Raw genomic sequence first — 25,977 nt, 5'->3', positions numbered from 1 at the left:
TATTTTTTTAACTTCAAAGACATGTCACTTTTTGAAATTTCACAAACGAACGAAAATCAACTTCATTGGGATACCTAATATAAATGTAAAAGAAGTAAAATAACAAACAAATACATGCATTATTTATTTAATAAACATTTTTGCGAATTTTTATGGTTTTTTAAATTTGGCTAAAGGATTTTCAATTTGGCTAATGTTTTTCAAAACCTTTCGCCATTTTGGCGAATGAAAATTTGACCTTAGCGCGAGCGTAGACAGAGGTCTTGTTAATTCGGCAAAATGGGGAATGAATGCCCTATGGTAATTTGCTAGGCCATGGAAGCGTTGGGCCTCCTTGTAGTTCTTAAGATCAGGCCACCCACACACTGCTGCGATATCGGTATCGGACATCTCGAGAGTGTTGCGGGAGACCATACGGCCCAGAAATTCCACTTTCCTCTGGTAAAATAGACATTTCTTCGGTTTTAGTTTCAGATTATATTGTCTGAACCGCCCCAGGGCCTCCCTTAGATTATTGCTGTGGTCTTCAAATGATCTGCCCAGGGTAACCATTGGTTACCCGAAAACGTGTCGAGGCAATCCTCTAAAATTGGTAATGGATTTTGCCGTGATGTTATTTAAAGCCCTATAGTCTATGCAAAATGTGACGTTTCCATTCCTTTTCAGGACTGGGGCTGAGGAACATTATTAATTGGAAGGCTGAATGATACCCCCCTCCAGCATTTTATCAAGTTATTTGCGTTCTTCATCAGCAAAGTGTAGCGGGCTGCGGCGAAGTCGGTGCCTCACTGGATCTACTTGGTGTTCAATATTAGGGACCTCCCCAATATCAAATTGATCCCTGGCAAACACATCTCCCTCACCACCCCTGCCTGATCTTCTGATAAATCGGCAATAGAATTTTCACAGGTTTTACGCATGTGGTGTGGCAATACGTGCGTGGCCGGAGAGGTTTCCCCCGGGTGGGTGAAAACTTCCCCAGCTACACAGCCCAATTTCTAAGCCTGCTTTGAAAGTTACGTATTTGTTGGTTGTATTGACCATGCAGATCACAGTTTACACTGCATTTGTGCCCTTCATGAAATCGAAACCCAATAGCATTTCGTCTTCAATCGGTGCGACATAGACATAAGTAGGATAGATGTTTCCCCCAATTTCGAGTTGCACCGGACCTATTTTTCGCCCTTCAATAGAACTACCCTTACCCGCCATGAATAATTTAATAGTACCCACAGTGGGTGGAGTAGGGGCAATTGAATGGTATAAACTATAATAGATACAGTCGCTCCACGTCGACCACTGCGTCAAGTATAACGGATGCGACCGTAACTTTAGTGTAGAGTAATGAATTAGATTTCACTCGCTGTACAATAAACGACTCAGTTGGGTCCACACTGGAGTGAACAATTTGGAGTCGACCCCTAGTCGTTTAAAGAGTCTTCTTCTACATCGAATTCATGTTCGACTAGATTTAGCCTTTTGTTTTGCTTGAAATTTGATTTATTGTTGTTATGTGGTCTATTTGAATTGTTAGAAGTTTTGGTGGGACAATCCCTAGCGAAATGACCCTCCTCACCGCAGGAGAAACAGCCAGCCCCTCTCTCTGGAGATCTACGTCGTGCCAGGGATGGTTGCCTCTCGCGCGGCCTATCAAGGCGATCTATCACCTTGTCCAATTTCGAACAAAGGGCAAACTTCCCTCTTAGTTATTTCGTTAATCTGCCCAAAGTCATCCCCGGCCTGCAAGTTGCACTCTTGAACACTCACTAGGTTCAGGCTACTCCTGGCAGACAGTGGATGGCTGAGGTGGAGTTTCTGGTATATGGGTAGTTGGTGTAGAGGCCAATTTAGGTGTTATTAGTGGTTCATCGTTGACACTCTGGTGCCATTCGATAAGTTGGATAGCTTCAGGAATTGTTTTGGGGCGCGGCCTATCAACACACCCACGACAAAACTTTAAAGCTGCCATTTCTTGTATCCAATGATTGGTGGCCCCTTCAACCCCTTGAGTTCTATACGCCTTGGCTGCGGCTTTAAGCACTCTGGCTCCCCACTCACGTAGGGACTCTTGAGTCTTTTTGACAAGTTTTTCGAATTTTGCAGCCAAAAGAGATTGGGTCTTGGGCGGAACCAAAGTATTCGTTAAAACAAAAGATGACTCTCACGCAGGAGACTGCACTACCATGCAAGGTCTGCAACGTTTGTAAGTACGCAGCTGGCTGGCCCTCATGCTCATGTGGAAAGCTTCCTTGCGTTCGGCCCTAGACCATCCATTAATCTGGGAAAATCCCTCAAATCTATCATGGAATATTCCCCAATCGTCATCCCCACCGTGGAATTCTAGATGTTTTTGTGGCCTGAAAGGCTGTTGACCCCGATGATCACCGCGGCCCCACTAGTCCTGCAAGGGTAGGCGGTCAAGCCTATTCCTCTCGGGGCGAGGAGGACGAGGAAATCGTCTGAGATTGGGCTCATAATTTTGATTATCATATCCCCCACCATAGTAGCCCATCTTATAGTTATCTCGGTTGATGTTTTGTAAGGGTGGTGGTGGTTGATTATAATTGATTCCCAGGGCGAGAGGATGACGAGGACGATAGCAATCGTTGTCCAGGTACCCCCGGTTTGAACTATCACCTCCGTTTCTCCCAGCTCCCATGCAAGCATATCTACTTGCACTCCAGAACGGTCCAGAGATCTACCATGCCCAACAGCAACAGGGCCGTTGGTTGCAGTGTCACCCCTTCCCACTGGAGTACACGGCAAAACCTCAGCGCCACCCATATCGCCCGCCCGATGGTTGTTGTGGAGCATATGAGAATCTGGGTTGCTAGGCACGCTTGCCTGCTCTTCATAGCGTTGATCGCCTCCGGCCCCCGGATGCAAGGAGGGGTCGCTCTGCAAAGGTGGTATGAAGGTGCAGGCCTGCTCAGGAGCTTGATCGTGCTCTCCCGAACTGTTACCAGCATATCCATACCCCACAGTCGGTGGTGCCATAGTCAACCTTAAAGTGAGTGGTCGAGCGGTTAAGACAGTGGAACCGTAATTACTTAGCCATAACATCGGCAGGGGTTCGAGGCTCACTCACCCCATGGTTCTGGTGGTAGAACGAGTCTTCTCGGATAAGGACTATAAACCGTAGGCACATCTAGCTCGTGTGCACTTTAAAGAACCTAGTACATCTTTCGAGACGAGTAGGGGGTTACCCCGGTGTATTAGTACATCACAGCCACTGATCATAACTGGGCCCTCTGGGAGACCAGTCTTTGACTGAAGAGGTCGCCCAGTATAAATAAAATATTTCAAAAGGACAAAAAGTCAAACGAATTATCGCCGACTGCCCGTGCTAGATCTTGTGGGTTAGTTATATTCCCATAATTATCTCTATAGGCCATGATTTTCTCGGCCAAGGGTGGTGGTAATCCCTGTGGAAAATCCTTATCCCTACGGACAAAATTTATCCTAAAGGTTATAGGTTCAATAGTTTTCGGCATCCCTGGAAAATAGAAACTGCTTCCAAATTAATTTTATTCGGACTCATTTTATAGACCCGGTTAGCACTCCCGTCCCCCCGTGCATCCAACATGTGAGCGATAGTAACATCTGTCTATTGTTGTTTGATGGTTATTTCTGCTTGTCACTAGTTGGGTGCCCAGAGAGAACAGGGGTACTACCAGCCCAATACAGACCTAGCACTAAATCACAGTTCAATTAACTATAATCACAAATTAAGGGTAACCTCTCCCATCACAAAAATTTTAGCTAAATCATGTATACATATATTGACTTATGGGCACTCACAATATGCCACAAAAATAATTAAATAGGACTATACAAATAGAATTAGCATATACAAGGCATGTGATAGGAGATACAATCTATACCAGATTTTATTTTAGCCAAGTGTCAATTACATAGTACAAAACAAAACAAGGACAGGTTACAAACTGTGACAGTTAAGAATCGAAATTCATACAACTTACAAGACATGTTGAAAAATAATCATGATAAGAATAAGCATACAAGAACATGTGAAAGTAATTGAGACGAGACGAGAAACAAGTCATAAAAAATTCCTAGGTGAAACCCTATGATAAACAAAAAAATTAAATTAATATTCAAAAAAAATAAAATATAGGTACCGGCATAGCCTGCACAATAAAAAATAATCTCAAAAATCTATGCTAAATAAATGGCATGAACTAAATCAAGACATGATAAAAATAAATAACAATAACAGGAGTAATTAGGCCTATGCATAATTACCCCATAAAATAAAAATAAATCATGAAAATAATAAGTAGGAAATAACCACCTAATAAATATAAAATACTATCTAACTAATCCAATAAAAATTCCCTAAATAATTTACATCAAAATAATCCATTAAAAATAAAATAATTTTAATTGGAAAATCAATTAATTCCAAAGCAATTCAATTTACACGAATTAATAAATAAATAAATAATAATCTAGAATGTCAGACTCATTCCCACCCAAGTTGGATAGACAAAATAACTACTGTATAATCTAACTACCCTGCAATAGAACAGGCCAGAAAATTCCAGCCCGCCTATCGTCAGGCCATAAATCAATCCAGATAATACACAGACCGGGAGACGAGCTCTCCGTTCTGCATAACAATAAAAACCTAAAAATAGTAAGGAGTATCCCTAGATTAATCTACCAATCAGAATCAAATACTCACCCCGCATCATCCATCCAAAGTAGTAAACAACAGTTGACCTTGTTGATGCAAGCAGCTATCCGCGAGGGTAGCAAGTGAATGCGTGCTTGCGATTGGCTAGCGATGAATCAGACGTGAGAAGACCGATAGGCAGAAAGTTGTTGTTTGACAGGAAACCCGCACCGGAATGGCGGCATTCTCAAAAAAACGGCAGTGTAGATAAACTACTGTTTAACCCTGTTGTTCGTGAACACAAGTCGCAAAACCGGAATCGGATTACCCCAGCAAGCAACACCCTCCAATAACCTTGATCTAGTTGGTCGTAGTTCATTGGTAGTGTAATTTAAGGATTAAAAATAATTATAATAAAAATCGTGGATTTGAATAAGCGAATAAACAACTCAAAATGCGTGAGAGATGCCAACCACAAAAATGGCGTCCATCACTAAAAAATAGTTTCGAAATTAAATTAAAAATTTTGCCTACAAATCAAATAATAAATTTGCTAATTATTATGTTATGTATATTTTTTCAATAATACTCTGAAACACGGGCCAGACATATATTGCTCTGGAATCACGGGCCCAGTGCGTTAAACATACAATAAAAAACGCTGTTCCATGTTCACGTGCATGGTATGTACGTAGCTTCAACTAGGTCACGGGCCCAGGGCCCAGCCACATCGCTACACACAATAATATTTATTTTGGATCATTAGGAAATTAAAATGTACAGGAAAATCAGAGTACAGCACAAAACCAGTACCTGTCTGAAGAATCAGAGTATAGTACAAAACTCGGGTGTCACGAAACCTAAGACCACGAAAGCTAAGACCCCTAAGACCTAAGATCACGAAAGCTAAGACCCAAGGCCTAAGATTACAATATTTATCTTTCGCACCTGCCTTGTATTTTAACCTCCAACATTTATTCTGAATACCACACCTTAGAATTGGCACTTTTATGAAAAAGAATCACATAAAAAGTAACAAATACATTTTTAAATTGAAGATTTTACAGACGTTTTTCTTGCACACAAACTGTTTGCGAATTTCGCATGACTAGCCTACAGTACAGTAGCAGTAGGCCTACCATGTTCATGTTTTTGTTTCTATCGAACGTCAAAAGAGCAAAAATTATATTGAGGGCTGAAAACTCTGTGGAGTCCATAACAGTGTGGATGGAACAATGTAAAATTAAAATTGTAATGATAATAGTATAATCATGCAAGTACGAAGAAATAAATACTGGCAAATAAATTTTAATTTAAAAATCATGATTTGTTTCGTTTCCTTTCTGTTTTTATACTTGTACTATTATTGTTGCTCTTTTGGCGCTCCATAGAAACAAAAACATTGAGCATGGGGGGAGCTCGAGGAGTTACAGTATACAAAGAAACATGTCTGTAAAATCATCAATTTAAAGGATTTATTTATTTGTTTTTATGTGTTTCTCCATCTGAAAGTTTATAAGTCCTAATTTTAAAGTGTGGTATTCAGGATAAAGTCAGTTAACAAATTTGGAGTCAAAATACAAGAAAGGCAGGTGCGAAAGAAAAACATCCTCTGAACCAACACAATTGGAGTAATTATATACCAACAAACAATACGTCAAGTTTGTTTGTTGTAAAGAAAAAATATACATTTACTCAACGGGCGAAAATAACGTGAGTTTATCTATGTTTTGCGGTAGTATTTAATTATATTTATGGTAATAAATGAAACCTACTATGTTTAAAATTATGTATGGATAAACAAGTATTGTTTTTAAGCTGTAGTATATCTTAGAATTTGTAGTCTTGGGTCTTAGCTTTTGTGATCTTAGGTCTTAGGGGGTCTTAGCTTTCGTGGTCTTAGGTTTCGTGACACCCTACAAAACTCGTACCTGTCCGAAGATTCAGAGTACAGTACAAATGTACCTGTCTGAAAAATCAGAGTACAGCACAAATTCAGTACCTGTCCGACAAATCAGAGTACAGTATAAATTCAGTACCTGTCTGAAGAATCAAGAGTACAGTACAAATCCAAGTCAGAGAAATAATAATTTAATTTACTATAAGTAACTCGACCCCATCGATCAGACGAAATCAGCAGGCCAACAGGGCACGACAGCAGATTTCGGCTGCGAGACGGAGACGAGTCGCTGGCGAGGTGGGAGATGGGTAGTAAACGCACGTCGCTCCTCCAGTATTGCCTCCGGGCAACACTCCCACCTTCCCAAACAGCTACACGCGGTGAACAGTGTCCCCCGCCGAGGCAAAAGGAACACCAGTCATCCTCGTCGTCATTAAAGAGACTATATTTATATATTTACATTGACGATTCAGTCTCTTCGGTATATTTCTATACTCTCATCATATGTACTCACCTAATCAGGTCTTGGTACTACGATGCGTATATAGTTTGGATTCTTCTTCCTTTGGGTATCTGCTTCTCAAGAGCGAGACTCTTGTCTCTCGCACATCAACCCCTTGGGGATGGTCGTGACGTATCTCGCCACTGGCCAGTCCCAGGGCCGGATTCGTGAGTTGAGTGCGTGTAGGCCCGGTGATTGGCTGTGACGTATAGATGACGTAACCACTAGCCAATCGCCATGCACTACACTAGGCCCTAGGCTATACTACCACCACCAGATATAGCCTAGGCCTAGGCTAGGCTACCACCAGACCAACAATCCTACCTATCACCAGCAGAGAGCAACCACCTGCTTGGAATTGATTATTAAAGACACCTTCTCTACGTTTTTTAGATCTAATTTAAGATCACAAGCTATATGATTGTAATGTAAAAATAATACTAGGCCTAGGCTATGGTCCTATTGCGATAACTTTTTCCGTCTTTAAATGGTTAAAAATGTGAAAAAGAAGTTGATTCTAATATTAATAATTATAGTGGCCCGCTGTAAATCCCAAAATGCATTGCGCGCGGATTGATATGTTTGTTTTTCTTCTGTAATTCAGCCAGTTTTCGATCGATCGTGAGGCCAAAACAAATGGAAATGGAAAATATCAACGTTAGGCTAGTTATATAGCTAGCGTACGCTGTTTGTACGTTAACAATGTTTACCAGCTAGGCCTGCAAAACTAAGCCTAGCTAGGCTAGGCCTAAAGACCGTCCATGAGAGGTCATTCGCCGCGAGCTAATTAGGTAGGTCTCACTTTCTATCATAATTTACCATAAAACGTACATTTAAGACAAGGAATGACCTGGTTTAATGTTTTTAAAGTAATATTTACAAAACGTCACAAATTGTAGGGAAGGTGTCTTTAATGGTACTGTATATACAGTATTACAAATTTCAAAGCTTAATTCTTTCAGAAATTGAAGTTAAAAGTTGAATTTCTCGCTGTCGCAATGCTAGAATTGAATGATTTGAATTGAATTGATCACCATATAGTAACGAAACGAATGCGAGGTTTCATTAAAAAAGGACCAAAAAATATCAACCAAAGAATACATTTCTACTGCAATAGAAGACAAATTGTGTGAATATAGATAAATATAGACCTGGGATTTGTTTGTCTTCCTACGCCAAGATAATATAGTTCCACATGCCAAGATATATTTATTATGAGTGTCGAAAAAAACGTTTTTTTTCTCGATATGAGGCCTTTGTTATTAAAATTTTTAAAATAAAATGTACACGTACATACCAGAAAAAATGTCCATGTATTTCATTTTTTAAACAAAATTGTGAATATTCCGTGAGGCTCAACTACAAAACCACCATTTTGTGATATGATGTCATCGTAAGCCAATCACCTGCAGCAGAATTCACATGGTCTCTCTGATCGTTACTACACAAATTTAGAGCAATGAATTTGTCCGAATAAAGATATATTGTCCCCCTGAAAACATTTTTTTTCAAAAATATTTTTGTTGAATAGGCCATTTTAATTGTATTGTACATAAAAGTTATTCACTTTGACAAAAAATTGGATCGAAAAAAAAAATTATTTACCCAAGAAAATAATTTAAAGCAAAAATTAACAAACTGAAAGCTATTTGTCTGAAAGACAAATGTGTTCCGGTTTAATTTAACCCTTGACCTGAGTTAGCTCATAAATATTCATATTGTATGGATACATGTGCAATTGCGGTTTGCTGCAGCACATTGCTGAGAGTGAGATAACTGTACCTTTAAATTTATTTTTATTGAATGAAATTATTAGTGTATCACATGGAACTAAAGTAAACTCAAACAAGATAAAATCAAGTTTATTTTAGCAATTGAATGCTGTATATAATTATATGTAATTATTTTAACCAAAAATGGCGTAGATACCGTATTACAATTGTCGCCTGTGAGACCGCATATTGTTTTACTTCTTTTGTGGCTAAAAACGATCATTTTCGGCAATGTTTTAGACCCTATATTTCAGATTTTCATAATTTCTTTATTGTAATATTAATACAAAATACTATAACAGATAATTTTTAATTTGATTTTAATTTTGCATCGTTATCCCTATAATGACTAACTATAATCCTAGAACATATATTGACCACCATCATACAGGTAATGACACTAATTTTGTCGGCAAATTGGCAATTCCCAACTTCAAAATCCTGGTTACGCCACTGGTCAGTGCAGAATCTGTTTGGGCTTTAGCCTATTCTTACTCATTGGTGACTGAATGAATACATTATTATTATTATAACCCTAGTACAGTAGGATACGTAAAATAGATGTTTCACTGTACTATTTATAATGATAAAATAAATGTCGGCTTTACAATGATTGAATCTCGGTACACAACTCGATTATTTTAAAATTAATCAAATTGTTGTTTCTTCAGATATATTTATGATTAATTATTAAAAAGATGTCCTTTAATCCCAAAAATACATACAAATCAAAAATAGTTCTTTAATTATGAATCACATGCCCATTTAAAAATGGTCAATTTTGAACTTTAATGTGCTGTGTGTGTGTGACCTCAAGGCATGCAATACCCTCTAGAGACAACGTGACTTCAAGCAAAGAGTGAGAAAATTCCTTCCTGTGTGTTGATTCGCGTCAACCAATCAAAGGGCGAGAATCCAAAATCGTTCAACCGTGATTCCTCATAGACTCTCTTTTCCCAGATGTTTTATGGGTCCAGCAGCTGAGATCTATAAATTATAGTCAAGTTTACAAATTAGCAAAAACGTCAGCCTCTAGTACTATAACTGCTGCTTGCTTTCAGCTTCTAAATGAGTCATCCTCTTGGGACGTTGCTGGCTAAGCAGCAGCGTAAAAATACTGTTTCACTTTGTAAAACATAGTTTATGCAAATATATTGCTTAACGGCTATAAATGGAACATTCCAATCTCTCTTCCAAGTGTCAATTCCCTAAGGCATAATCAATCAGCAACAATCCAGCACTGGTGACAAAAATTCCATCCAAATTCAGGGTGTCTAGAAAACTCAGATCTAGAAAACTCAGATATCAAGATCTGAGTTTTCTAGTTCCAGAATGGAACTAGAAAACCCAGATTATCAAATGGATTTTTAGAATTCTTTTTTATAAATATTGATACAAAATACTAACAGGGAATGTACTATAAAATAATGTATTTGAAAAATATTAACTTTTTTTTTTTTAAATTTTTCATCGTTATCCCTAGTTGTTAGTATGTGGGCCGGGTCACCCTCTACTTCCCCTACTATGTATTGTAGTTTATGATTATATTTTTGTTCTGTACAGTAGGCCAGACAAAATGTTCACTACTGAATTGTTAAACAAAAATAATTGATAATAAGTCATTATTTCTGAAGAGAGAACAATAATTAAAACTGTTGCGTCAAAAAGTCGAGCAGCGTTTTTTTGTAAGAAATATTTCTTGTTTACTATGTTTTATTGATCTTTCCTTCTAAATTTTAAACTTTATATTATTAGATATTGAAAGAAATTATGTCACTGGAATTCATGTTTGCTCATCTAAAAAGTGCTACTAGGCAAGAAAACTTGATCAGTGGGGATTCTTTCTCTGGTAGCTATCAAAATAAGACAAAATCAGGTGTTGGCATATTTTTATGGCCATCTGGTGATAAGTATGAAGGTGAATATCTACATAATGAACGCCAAGGAAGAGGAAGGCAGGATTGGAGTGATGGGTCATATTATAAAGGAGATTTTCTAAAGGATACCAGACATGGAAATGGCTACCATGAGTGGGCGAATGGCGAGGTAGATAAAATTGATTGTACTTTTATATTGTTTGGGGATGTAATTATGCAGGGTCGAGTCTAAAGCCAGTTTTAAGCATCTCCACGCAGCCTTAAAATATGCCCTAAAATTACCCCAAAAAACTCCATGTTTTTGCCGTCAACAGTCTAGGAACAAGACACTTACTGTATTTAAAGCATCGTCTCAATAAAGGTCTATTAAGTATGTGGTATCAAGGCAATTTGGTAACTCAGCGCAGCTTGCACAATTTCTACAGTACATCTTGCAATGCTAGCAAGGCCCGCATAACAATACATAGTTTCTTTCTGATGCCATCCTTAAATTTCTGGGACCCACCCTCAATTTATTATCTTAAGGTGAAATATGTATACAATTTAATTTTACACTCTGATAGTGATACCACATTTACATGTCTTTTTTCAATTGCGATCCAAAGGAACTGATGCAAGTGTGAATTCTATTGTGATGAGTGACCCATGACAGCTGATCTCCTCTCTATTCCTGTGAATATTGCTGCAGAAAATTAGGCTACATTTGCTTTGTATACTTGCTTGATAAATCATTTGTTAAATTTTTTTTCATATCAACAATGTTCACATTCAGCATTTTCTTTGTTTATCTCTGATTCCATTATAGTCTTTATCCTTCTCTGGTAGTTTAAGTGTGTTCTTGTTGGTCTGATGATGAGTTCAGGATGTGTTATTAAGAGTGGTTTGGTCACGATTGTATTTCATTCCTGATAGTGTTATAATACTGTCGCTTATTTAATTCAAAACTCAACTGTAGTCTGTCTGTATGTATGTACATGTATGCACATGCGCATTACTTGATCTAGTAATTCGTTTATTGAGGTTACGAACTTAAGAGCATTCGAAAGTTTCAGGTATTGATAATTGAGATCGGTACACACACTCCCGCCCACCCTTGGCCAATCAAATTGATCACATACAGTACACACATCATGAACACATTTTTTATCAGACAGAACTCAGCTTTAAGAAAACTGTTTTGTGAAGTGTTCTGTCATAAACATGAAATAAAAATGCTCAAAAATGTGCTAAAGAAAAGATGAAAAAAGTTTAAATGAAATCCTCGTGACTCTGAAGCCCACTGTGTGCCAGGAATATACGGTATGGTTTTCTGTTAGAATGGCATCAACGAGACCTGCTCAACACCAATAATATTACTAGGAATATTACTCCAATGCGAGACGGGCAATCTGTGACAACGAAAGCTGTTATATCCCCGTGTGCTGTGACATCTTGTGCAGTCAAGTGTATTGATTGTTTGAGGAGGCCCACGTATTATGCTTCCATTGTTTTAAAACTTCCTGCTGAAAACTTTAAAAGAAGTAACAAGCAAGTGATGAAAAAAGGGTACATAGCATATATTGCATAAACAAACAATAAAAAGACTACAATCTTTAGAATTAAATTCGTCACCAGAATTGCTGGGAATACTGTAAACATAATAAAGGATGCCCTCAACAAATAGTATTTTAAAAGACATTTATTGGCAGGATATACCTCGACCTTATTAGAAGTTGGTATACTGGTTATATTCCTGACACGATAGTCACATGTGAATAGATATGCCGGTAATAATGCAGGCACGATTTTTTTATTTTATTTCATCTTCTTCCAACAGGATTGAATCAATAAATATAATTTATATAGATAATTAATTAAACAACACAATTAGCTAAAATTACAGGTATTTCAATACCAAAGCAAATTATCATAAAAAAAAGGAATTAAATAGATGTAATAGCAACAGTAATCTTACAACGAAAAAATAAATAGTATCACAAAAAATATCAATAAACAGATTACAATAGCAAATAGAATTAAACAATCTAGGAAGACGACAGATCCAACCATCCCTAGTTACTTTAACCCTTTCCAGTGGAACAAAAAAAAACCAGGATTTCTTAATCTATAAACAGGAACGGAAAGTTTAAAATAAGAAATAAAGTTACCAACAACAACAGAGTTCATACATTTATACAAGAAAATTAAATCAAATATATTCCTTCTATCTTTAAGTAAAGCTAACTCGGGATTTTGACCAAATTTATGGAAATTCAATTCAATTCAATTCAAAATTCTTTAATCATCCCACACGGGGCAATTCAAAGTAGCAAAATAAAACATACAAAATTTATTTTGAACACGTTGTAACCTAATAGACTGAGAAGAAGAAATTGAATTAAAAATAACAGAGCAAAACTCAAGATTAGACCGAACTAAAGATTTATACATAAGAATCAATGCCTTACTATCATTTATATGTCTGCAATGTCTCCAAATGAATCCAAGGAGTCTGTTACTCTTAGCTACCTGTTACTCTTAGCTACAACATAATCAACATGTTTACAAAAATTTAAAGAAGAATCAATCATAACGCCTAAATCCTTATGAACAGAAACTGTTTCAAGAACAATATTATCAATCTTGAAATCAAATTGAATGGGTTTTTTCTTTAGAGTAACAGACATAGATTTACATTTGGAGACATTAACAGACATACCCCAGTTGTGACACCAGTGAACAAGACTATCCAAAGCTGCCTGCAGAAGCAACATATCATTATCAGTTGAAATAGTCTGAAAAAGTTTAATGTCATCAGCAAATAATAAAAAATTAGAATGATGTGGAACAGAAGAAAAATCATTAATAAACATAGTAAAGAAAAGAGGACCCAAAATAGAACCTTGTGTGACTCCAGACAAAACAGGAAGCCATTCAGATGAGCAACCGTCAATTGTAACTTTCTGGTGTCTATTAAGGTAACTGGAAATAAATGAAATAAGATTATTAGAAAAACCATACTTACCAAGGAAGTTTATAAACTAAAAAATTGTGTGGGACTCGATCAAATGCTTTAGCCATACTGTATCTGTGTAGATGATTTCACATTGCTTTTTGGAATCAATAGCAGAGTAAGCATGTGACAAAAGGACTGAAAGATTAGTCTCACATGACCTGCCTGGAAAAAATCCATGTTGTTTGTCAGTAATAACTGAACAGACATGGCTAAAGATTTGATCATGGATAATTCTTTCAAAAATCTTGGACAACGAAGGTATTAACAAAATAGGTCTGTAATTTTTAACATCAGATTTGGAGATCCCCTTATGGATGGGACAGACACTAGCTTTCTTCCAAATGTCTGGGTAACACATTTCATTAAGAGATCTTTCAAATAATTTCTTACAAGGTATAGAAAGAGGCTGAGAAGCCAAAGATAACATAACATTGCTGATGCCATCACAACCCGAGGCTTTATGTACGTTAATTTCATTTTGTTCAATCTTTACAAAATTAAAACTGTCAATGGGATATTCAGGGAGATTCGGATGGTCCTGAACTCCGTCGTTACAGCTGTAAACAGAATGAAAAAAACAATTAAATGCAAATGTGCAGATTGACTACTAAAATGAAGCTCAGAAGGAATACTTGAAGACTTACGGGAAGATCTGAGCCATGACCAAAATCGTTTGGGATTATTTACAACATCACGACATAAAGAATCAACATATTTACAATATTTAAAATTACATAACTTCTTAAAATTAGATCTTGCAAAACGAAAATTCTCAATGTTCATCCGATTACCATTTCTTTTCTTATCTTTAAAATAAGGCTCTTTAAAGCCCCATTCCCTACGTTTTTTAGATCTAATTTAAGATCACAAACTATATTTAATGTAAAAATAATACTATATGGTCCTATTGTGATAACTTTTTTCGTCTTTAAACGGTTAAAAATGTGAAAAATAAGTCGATTCTAATAATTATAGCGGCCCGCTATAAATCCCAAAATGCATTGCGCGCGGATTTATATTTTTGTTTTTCACCTGTAATTCGCCCACTTTTCGATCGATCGTGAGGCCAAAACAAATGGAAGACTCCTAACTTTTCAGCGAAAATACCGGGTTTTCCCCAATTTGTATCAACGGAGTCTGGCAAAAATAGAAAGACAATTAATGCAGCAACTATACAACGTCAGGCTAGGTATATAGCTCGCGTACGATGTTCGTACGTTACCGATGTTTACCAGCTAGGCCTACAAAACTAAGCCTAGCTAGGCTAGGCCTAAGACCGTCCACGAGAGGTCGATCGCCGCGAGCTACTTAGGTAGTGCATTGTTTCTCACTTTTTATCATAATTTACCATAAAACGTACATTTAAGACAAGGAATGACATGGTTTAATGTTTTTAAAGTGATATATATGTATTATTTTCCAAAAAACGTCCAAAATTGCAGGGAAGGGGTCTTTAAGCTTAAGTGCACCGTACAATTCATTGTCGAACCAAGGAGGTAATTTTCTTTTGGGTTTAAAAATAGGTACCAAATCATGAACAGTATCAGTGTCATTTAGCCATGTCTCAGTAAGGGCTATCATGTCTAAATATTTAGTAAACATATGACTGTGCAACTCTGATTTGTATGTCTCCATTTTGTTTTTAACACTTCTAACATTTTGGTAGTAGACTGTTATTGCATCCTTCTGCTTTCTGTTGTTCAAGGCACTAGGCCCTAGATTAAGTTCTATGTCTCCGCACAAGGTGATCTCGACATAGAACATACGTACATCGTTTGAGTAATACGAAATAGCTTTCCCGAGAAATCTACGTTTCTGTTTTGATCTAATAATTCCAGCAACAACAACCGGGCAGAAGCCATAGTATAGTTGACCACGGAAAGCTATAACTATGTTGAAGGTATAACTCACGAAAGTACAATGAAATTCTAGGCCTAGGCCGGTTGAACTGGAACTCCGATATATAGGCATCACCATACCACCTGCCGCAGTAAGGTTGGGTGCATTCTTGCTATGATTAAGCATATCCTGGCCTAGCTTTTCACATAAAATTACAGGTTCCATGTACATACTATCCGGTTGAAACTTTCCTAAAATTGTATCAGTAGTCCATTGTGGATGTAGTGCACTAACAGATAGTTTAGCATTAAGAATAAGCAAAATACAATGAAAGAAACAGGAAACATTGCATACTGTCCAGCAGTGGCCATTTTGCTTTATCTATCTGCATGTTATCAGTCACAATGTTAATTTAATTTGTCATGTGCTTTTACCTATCTTCCGGGATTTTTTTTTAATGATTTTACAGGAAAATCGTATTTGTACAGTTACCTTAAAGCATCCAGTGATTTGGTATCATTTTGAAGCTATTATTACAATTGTCCATATCAATTATACCATACATAATGAAAATGCTAATTTTGGTACCATTGTTTGTATGTTTTTTTTTGTTTTGAAATAACAATACAGATTTATACTTTAAAAATAATAAAATTTGAAGATAACAATATATGTATCTGCATTTTTCCCAAAACTAACCGCACATCCACTTCATAACTGATAAAAATTTGAAGAGTTTATTTGGGTTTGTGAGAAATTTGATTAGCCAAGTGTAGGGTGGGAAAATGCGCGTACCTATCTCAGTTATCAATACCTGTAACTTTCGAAAGGGCATATAGTCTTAAGTTCATAACCTCAATAAACGAATTACTGGATCCGCCCCAGCAGAATCATAGTTGATAACAGAATGTAGGTTTCAAAAGAATAATACTGCTAAGCTGATCAAGTAATGCGCATGTGCATACGTGTACGTACATACAGACAGACTACAGTTGAGTTTTGAATTAACTAAGCGACAGTATACAGTAACACTATCAACAAAATTTAGTGAAATGTTTTATGAATTCCAGATTTATGAGGGCTCATATTACAAAGACTATCGTCATGGTTATGGTATTTACATATGGCCAGAAAATATGAAGTTTGAAGGAATGTTCTATATGGATAAAAAAGAAGGTTATGGAACTTTCTTTTTTTCAAATGGCAATGTTTTCAAGGTACTGTAAACTGTATTTTATTTTATATGTGACCCGATCTGGCAAAACCCTACTTTTGTGGGAAATATTCATTTTGTATTTTTTTATATATTTGGATTATTTGAATCATAAGCTTTGCAATGGTGTTTATTTCGTAAAAATTGAGTAAATATTTAAATAACTAACTAAATATTTAGTTATTACATTTTAAAAACTTAAAACTTACAAATCATTAGTTACAAGAAAATCGCGTTTGAAGTTTGCAATGAAATTGTGATGTTTTGGCTTGAATCCAATGAAAAAAACATGTAATATTAAAAGGACTGGACAATAAATTAAATAAATAATTAAGAGCCGATTGGATATATAAAATGTATAAATAAAACTATTTATTGACAATAATAAGTTAGGCCCAGTAGGCCTACATCCAAAATAAAAATAAGGTCTAGCCCAAAAAAAAAAATAGAAAATACAATTGAATTATGACGTGAATTGTTTTTGACTTCTATTTTACTATAGAATAAACAAATACAGGTTACAGCTATTGCAGAACACTTTACTTTGAATATTAAAATCGCTTTTATTCCAATTTACGACATGCTGTGTGTATAATGAAATTGACCTCACAAAAATGTAAACTTTTTTATTTCCGCGCATAGAGCGTATAACATCTAGCGTGTTAACCAATAAAGTTAGTTATTGCGATGATGCGCCATAGCAACACATGCAATGCTTAAATATTGAAATATTTTGAAAATGCAAAAACATGTAATCTGCCAGGGTAGTCGATTTGAACGTATTTTGACTGATTACGTGAATTTCGAAATGCTGACAAAGAGAGTGTTTTGCCAGACAATGATTCCTAGGTCATAAAACATTCAACTATTATTACAGTCAATAATTCTCCTGTTTACACTAATCTCTATATAAACTAGACATGAAACTCGTCACTTTGACGAGTTAGTTTTCCGCTCGACAAACGCCACGTGCACGTCATACGTTAGAATATTGCACACAGAAATATATTAAGGCATTATGACCTGAACTGAAGAATATGATATGTTGTTATTTCTGAATTCTGTTATTTTGTGTCATATAGTATACACAGTACAATCTGTATACATCACAAACAGTGTAAAATAGGTGAAATTACGAGACCCGTATTTTATTGTAATTTTTAACATCTTGACGGTTTCAAAATGAAATGCAAAAGTAGAAATTTCTGAATGAAATTATCTCAGCAACAACATATTAACGTGTAGAAGAAATTTGAATACGTGAAATATTGATGCGCGCTCTTTTAACCCTTTCACTGCGTATACCCGGTACTACCGGGTATAAACAAACGTCGTTGAAGTGCGTATACCCGGTAATACCGGGTATGGGCAAAACAATGATTTAATCGTATTTGCCTATAATATATAGCACCCTCTATATTTGTTCGATGAACTTGAATATTTTTGCAAGTCATTAAAAAAATTTTCCAGCAAAAAAAACGACCCTCTATAGCTGTATTATTGTCTTGAAAATCATGCGCCCTCTATAGTTATATTATATATAGTATAGTGTATATAATAGTATAGAAAGTTGTTTTGAGTAGCGTAATGGCGGCCATTTTGAAAGTAACCAAAATTTACCAGCCCCAATAGGGCAACATTGTGTTTATCACAACACGCAAAAAAAAAAAATTCTGAAACAATAGTTAGTTTTGTACTATAGTGAATTTTTGGGAAATGTCATTATTTTCATGATTTTGCCCCAAAACTTTGATTTGTGCATAATTTTTATAAAATAATAAAAATAATTCAATTTTTTTGTTATATTTTTATTTGTTATACGTATCTTTATCAATATCCAGTTGGAAAAACGTATTCCATAAGAATTTCTTTTTGAAAATATAGTTTTTATCATTGATTCGATAAAAAACACGAAATCCAAAATACCTATAATGACGTCACATGACGTCATCAATATGCAAATTACATTTTTTTTTATACCTAACTGTAGACTAACCCTTTGCCCATCACACACCACAAAAATAATTACACAATTATCTCAATTAGTATTTTTTTGCAATTTATTAAAATACCATATGTTTTTCTTAAATATACATTACGCACAGAGGTGGGAATAATGCTCCGCAGTGAAAGGGTTAAAGGTAATGAAATATAATGCAAAAGATGAAAATACGACTTTTTTTATTTAACTGGCCATATGATGACATCACAACATTCAATTGGCACAATTTACACATGATTTTGTATCTACAATACAATAGCTTCCTGAAAACGTTTTAATCGTGATTATCACATTTTATTCTTACGAGGTATAACAGATTAAAATTTACTGTGAAGATGAAATTAATGACCAACGTAATTTAAATTTTTAGGCATGATGACGTTAAAAAAATTAAAAAATTTTTAATTCATGCAAAAGATAGTTGATTGACCTAGAATATATTAAAATCGGGGTGAAAATGGACAAAAATAAGTGGAGATGCGCTCTATTAAATGTGATGAGCTATGACGAAAGAGACAAAAATCCTATATTTTATATTCGCGTGGCCATACGATGACGTCACAATGTCCGGTTAGCCATATTAATGCATGATCCGATATCTACAACTCATCAACTTCCAGAATATGTAATTAAAAAAAAGTTCTCCATGTAGTTTAGAATCTATGACTGTTTAAAAATAGGCATAATTTTGACGAATTTTTTAACTTTTTCACCAAAAACGCGTGCAAATTATCTAATTCGACGTGCTCGTATGACGTAATTTTAAGTCGAAATTGTTTAAAATTTGGTAACATTACTAGAAAAGGCTGAAAAAACATAAATCATGCGAAAAAAATATGTTTTTAACGCTACGTGTGCACCGCGTGCGTAAAAATTTTCGCGCGCGTGGGAATTTTTGACATGCTCAAAATGACATGAAACGCATAGAAAGTTGATTAGAAGTTGATTTTTCGCATTCTAAAATTTTAAACGGGCGTGCGCGCGTAACTTTTTCTGAAACATGCTATTTTTAATCCATAGAAAGTTTGCGCTTGATATTACTTAAATTTTCAAAAAGTGTCAAAACAAAATTATGTTTGGTTTTTAGTCTATGATCAATCATTGAAATTCATAAAATCGCGCGTAAGTCACGTTGCGCAACTCTGACGTCATTCAAAAATAGGAGGTGCACAAGTTCACGTAAATGTCGATATGTTGACAAAGTTACGATATGTTCTGTTTACAAGTTTTAGAGAAACGCGACGCACAAAAATGACAGAAGGAAAGAAGTATAATGCAGACTAGATTTGAACTCGTCACTTTGACGAGTTCGGGTTATCCGCGCATACGCAACATGCACGTACTTTAAACTATATGAACCTCGACAATTATTATGCCATCCTTTGACATGAAATAAAAATGTTTACAGTGCTGAATTGTACCTATTATGTAGCATACACCATATTACAGTATTTTACAGAATAAACTGTATGTTATATACAGTGTAGCATAGACGGAATTACGAGACCCATCTATTAAATCCAATTATTAACACGATGACATCATCAAATTGACATATAAAGATAACTACTTTAGAAGATAATTATCTAAATAATTACATTAAAACAAATTTGAAGAATTTTGGGAACGTAAAAGTGAGATGCGCTCTCGTTTAAACGCAATGAACTTTGACGCATAGGATGAAAATACGACTTTTTTTATTCAACTGGCCATATGATGACGTCACAACATCTGGTTGGCAAAATATTTACATGAATTCGTATCTACAATTCAATGACTTCCAGAAAACGTTTAAATCATGATTATCACTTTTTATTCTGACGAGATATAACAGATTAAAATTTACTGTAAAGATGAAAATATGTGACCCACGTTGTTTACATTTTTAGACATGATGACGTCAAAAAAATTAAAATATTTTAACTCCTGCGAAAGATAGTTGATTAACGTAGACAATATTGAAATCTCTGGGGAAATGGAATACGTATAAGCGAGATGCGCTCTGTTGAATGTGATGAGCAATAACGAAAGAGACAAAAATCCTATATTTTATATTTGAGTGGCCATGCGATGACGTCACAATGTCCGCTTAGCCATATCGATGCATGATTTGATATCTAAAACTCATCTACTTCCAGAATCTGAAATTTTGAAAATGTTAACCACGGAGTTTAGAATCTATGACTTTTTAAAGAAAGGCATAATTTTCACGAATTTTTGAACTTTTTCATCAAAAACGTGCGTAAATTGTTCAATTCTACGTGCTCGTATGACGTGATTTTAAGTCCGAATTGATTGAAAATTGGTATATTTACTATAAAAGGCTGAAAAAACAAAAATCAAGCCAAAAAAAGATGTTTTTGCGCCACGTGCGTACGCGCGCGTAAAAAATTGCGCACGCGTGGGAATTTTTGAAATGCTCAAAATGACATGAAACGCGTAGAAAGTTGATTAGAAGTTGATTTTTCGCATTTTGAAATTTTAAACGCGCGTGCGCGTGTAACTTTATGCGCAACCTTCCATTTTTTATCCATAGAAATTTTGCGCTTGATATGACTTAAATTTTCAACAAGTTTCAATACAAAATGACTTTTGGTTTTTAATCTATGATCAATCATTGAAATTCATAAAATCGCACGTAACTTACGCTGCGCAACTCCGATATCGTCGAAAAGCTTGGCTGCAAATCTACAGCTATAGGTGAATCTTATGACAAAGTTATACAATCTTATGTTGGCCAGAATTAGAGATACCCTGCGAACAAAATTCGTGGAAAGAAAGAAGAACTAGACATGAAACTCGTCACTTTGACGAGTTAGTTATCCGCTCGACAAACGCCACGTGCACGTCATACGTTAGAATATTGCACACAGAAAAATATTAAGGCATTATGACCTGAACTGAAGAATATGATATGTTGTTATTTCTGAATTCTGTTATTTTGTGTCATATACATAGTATACACAGTACAATCTGTATACATATCACAAACAGTGTAAAATAGGTGAAATTACGGGACCCGTATTTTATTGTAATTTTTAACATCTTGACGGTTTCAAAATGAAATGCAAAAGTAGAAATTTCAGAATGAAATTATCTCAGCAACAACATATTAACGTGTAGAAGAAATTTGAATACGTGAAATATTGATGAATTTTTAATTCATGCAAAAGATAGTTGATTGACCTAGAATATATTAAAATCGGGGTGAAAATGGACAACGAATAAGTGGAGATGCGCTCTATTAAATGTGATGAACTATGACGAAAGAGACAAAAATCCTATATTTTATATTTGCGTGGCCATACGATGACGTTACAATGTCCGGTTAGCCATATTAATGCATGATTCGATATCTACAACTCATCAACTTCCAGAATATGTAATTAAAAAAAAGTTCTCCATGTAGTTTAGAATCTATGACTGTTTAAAAATAGGCATAATTTTGACGATTTTTTGAACTTTTTCACCAGAAACGCGTGCAAATTATTTAATTCGACGTGCTCGTATGACGTAATTTTAAGTCGAAATTGTTTAAAAGTTGGTAACATTACTATAAAAGGCTGAAAAAACATAAATCACGCGAAAAAAATATGTTTTTAACGCTACGTGTGCACCGCGTGCGTAAAAAGTTTCGCGCGCGTGGGAATTTTTGACATGCTCAAAATGACATGAAACGCATAGAAAGTTGATTAGAAGTTGATTTTTCGCACTCTAAAATTTTAAACGCGCGTGCGCGCGTAACTTTTTGTGAAAGATGCTATTTTTAATCCATAGAAAGTTTGCGCTTGATGTGACTTAAATTTTCACAAAGTGTCAAAACAAAATTATGTTTGGTTTTTAGTCTATGATCAATCATTGAAATTCATAAAATCGCGCGTAAGTCATGTTGCGCAACTCTGACGTCATTCAAAAATAGGAGGTGCACAAGTTCACGTAAATGTCGATATGTTGACAAAGTTACGATATGTTCTGTTTACACGTTTCAGAGAAACGCGACGCACAAAAATGACAGAAGGAAAGAAGTATAATACAGAAAAAAAAATATGATGAAACAGGACGATTACAAGGAGTTATCCGCTACTAAGCGGATAACTAATAAGATAGAAAAAAAAAAGAACTAGATTTGAACTCGTCACGTTGATGAGTTAGGCTATCGCCCAACGCATCGTAACACGCACATGTTATTTATTATGCTTAGTCTATAGGCTGCACTACAACGATTGTAACGAACAGCTGGAATGCATCAAAATCGTTCAGTAAGTGTCAACAGTTGACGGTATTAGCATTGTAAACGGTTTAGTTAATGGTTATTTTTTATTTTACACCACTCACGTTTATTCAATTGTTTGAAAATGATGACCTTTTCAAATTAAAAAAAAGTTCATAAGTCTAAAGAGGAATTGTTTTAGTAATAGAATATTGAAAATTGGAAGAAAATTGATAACGTTTACGCGGTATGCGCTCTATTGAATGTGACGAACTGTGTCGAAAGAGACAAAATCCCTATATTTTACATTTGTGTGGCCATATGATGACGTCACAACAGCCCAGAGGTAAAAATTTTGCATGAATTCATATCTACAACATATCTGCTTACAATACATATTAAGTTAAAAAAATTGGGGGTCACCAGTCACCGGCGAGCTATAATCGATTCAAAATAGGCATATTTTTACACAAATTTGCATAAAATTACCAATTTTCAAGCGCACGATTTTTAAAGTTTGACGTGCACGTGTGTCATTATTTTGCATTCATAATTCATCAAATGTGAAAGAAATATATCATAAAACTATGAAAAACAATAATCAAGCCCAAAAACGGGCTTTCTATGCTGCGTACGAGCGAAGTGCGCAAAAGCGCGCGCGCAACGCAAATTTTTTTGAAAATTGTGAAATGCTTAAAATGTCCTGAAACGTGTAGAAAGTTGATTAGAAATTGATTTTGAGCATTTTTAACTTTCAAAGCGCGCGTACGCGCGATTTGACCAATGTTCAAAATTTTGCTGATGATACAGGAAGATGAACCTTGACATGAAGCATACGTGTTTCAAGTGGTATTTAAAAATAGCTATTGGTTTTCAAGTTATAGTCAATCTAAGAATTTCAGAAAATCGCGCGTAGTTACGCTACGCGACAATATTTTCATTAACCGATTCACCACGATAAGCGCTTAAAGCGCTCAAAAGGTTAAAAGTCAAGGTCATTGTAAACAAATTTTCAACAAAAAAAAAGTAAATCGAATTTACATGCGCAGTTTGCTGTGCATGAATCGTAACAACAAATTATACAAAATACTCACAACTTTTTTTTTAAAAATATGCTTCTAAATATATAAAAACAATTGTTGAAGTTAGTTTGAAAATAAAATTCGAAAATATAACCGTTTTTCGAAGCACGCTGTTCGAAACGCGACAGGCGCGTTGAATGAATCTAGGCCTAAACATACAACGTAAAATCGTCTAAAATCCATCTTTATTTCTAATAATCACTATTTTGAAGCTTGTATACAATAAATGTATAATAAATAAAGATTATGTATCAGTTACAGTGTCTAAATCGTCATATTTCCATGTAAAAATGTGATTTTTCTACCGGAGAAAAGTCGTGAAGATGTCCTCACGAGGGCCGCGCCATATTGTTTACCTTTGATTGTAATATGAACCCTGACATGTCAGATGCATTATGGGCATGAAATATTTGTTCAAATTCTGCGCAAAGGTCAGTTTATTGAAGCATAACTTTTGACAAACATTTTGATACCAAACTTGTTTTAATTTCATAAGTTTTCGGCGCATTTTCGTCAAATTTTCTGCAAGCTACACGTCTAAAACAGCGGACTAAGCTCCCGAGGGATGCCGGTGCGCGTGGGAATCGCGAATTCCAAGTCGCTTTCGGGATGTTTTTTTTAACATTCCCGGTGAACAAACAGCGGCGAGGACGCTCTCGGGGCGGCTCCCGATAGGCCTAGGCCCCATATGGTCATCGTCGGATGAGTCAGTCTACTAATTTCTTCATAATTTCGAAACCGGTCATTCATAATGGTCAAGTTTGGTCTTATTTTGAAGAGAAGAAATAGGTTCTGATGAAGAGATGAGTTTTATTATGAAATATTTATTAATTTTTGTGCATTTGGTAGTCAAAGATAAATTACAAATTTTTAATAATTTTCCTAAAATATTTCTAAAATTTGCATAATCCATACTCCGCCAAAATAAGTTGTAACACAAATTTGATAACATATTTGGAAATAAAATGTCCTTTGAATTATTTTTGTTTTTTAATTTTTTTAATGTCTGTGTTTAGAAAAAAAGTTAGGGTTAATTATATGACATATGCTTTTTGGGTCCCAGGGGAGCAAAATAAACTTAGGGGTCAATGGGTTAAACCAAAGTGTGTTTCACAACTACATATATACGTGCATCTGCTGGCCAAGTTACAACATAACTGCTACCGCCATTTTTGAGATCTGCTGCGCACAAAAATTGAGCAGAAAAAATGAAATTTGTGACAATAACAATAGGCTATCGCTCTACAGAGAGCGATAGCCTAAAAAAAAAAAGATCCTGACAATAACAAGGGGTTATCCGCCAAGTGCGGATAACCAAAAAGAAAAAAAAATATGATGAAACAGGACGATTACAAGGAGTTATCCGCTACTAAGCGGATAACTAATTATGGTTAATTCTGACATAGGCGAGCACAATGCAAAAACTTCGGTACAAATCTCCGCCTTGGATACCTACCTTATCTATCTCAGATGTACCGCGAAACGTAGATTTGATAACATTAGTGTTCAGTTCGACGCTATTGTGCCATATTTCTATTTTAGGAAGATATTATAAAGAGTTTTTAAACAAAATTTATGATTTCAACAGTAGATTTTCAATTCTTCGCGGTCAAAGTAATTTCCGGGTTTACGATAAGTTCACCTTGCAACAACCTGGTTTCAACTATTTTCTCTCTTTTATACACAAGGGAGCAGTTAAAATAATAGATTTGACCCTAAAGGTGACTGGAAACAGGCACTTTCCATCAATCAATACAGTGTCCCTTTGGAAGACGAAAAAAAAAAAATCAGATAGTAGGACTGGAGCTTAAGTTAATAGAAATTATACTGCAAATTAATAAAGATCAAATTAAATATACGCCATAAAGAATCAGAATATATTATAAAATAGGGAGATTTGATGATAAGACATTTTGTTTAAAATCGAGTGAAATCCCGATATCTGA

The 25,977-nt window shown here is 35.4% G+C and overlaps 1 protein-coding gene across 1 annotated transcript in view; it reads left to right on the top strand.

Annotated features, from left to right (window-relative positions):
- LOC140049755 (ankyrin repeat and MYND domain-containing protein 1-like) overlaps window positions 1-25,977 on the top strand; it is a 115,766-nt gene that overhangs the window by 8,584 nt on the left and 81,205 nt on the right. The window contains exons 2-3 of the mRNA XM_072094706.1: window positions 10,569-10,859; window positions 16,595-16,741. Coding sequence (XP_071950807.1) covers window positions 10,584-10,859; window positions 16,595-16,741 — 423 coding nt within the window. The 5' untranslated portion in view covers window positions 10,569-10,583. The remainder of the gene's footprint in view (window positions 1-10,568; window positions 10,860-16,594; window positions 16,742-25,977) is intronic.

The sequence above is a fragment of the Antedon mediterranea genome, chromosome 5, assembly GCF_964355755.1.
Source record: "Antedon mediterranea chromosome 5, ecAntMedi1.1, whole genome shotgun sequence".
Classification (NCBI taxonomy): Eukaryota; Metazoa; Echinodermata; class Crinoidea; order Comatulida; family Antedonidae; genus Antedon; species Antedon mediterranea.
This window is presented reverse-complemented; position numbering and strand designations above follow the sequence as displayed.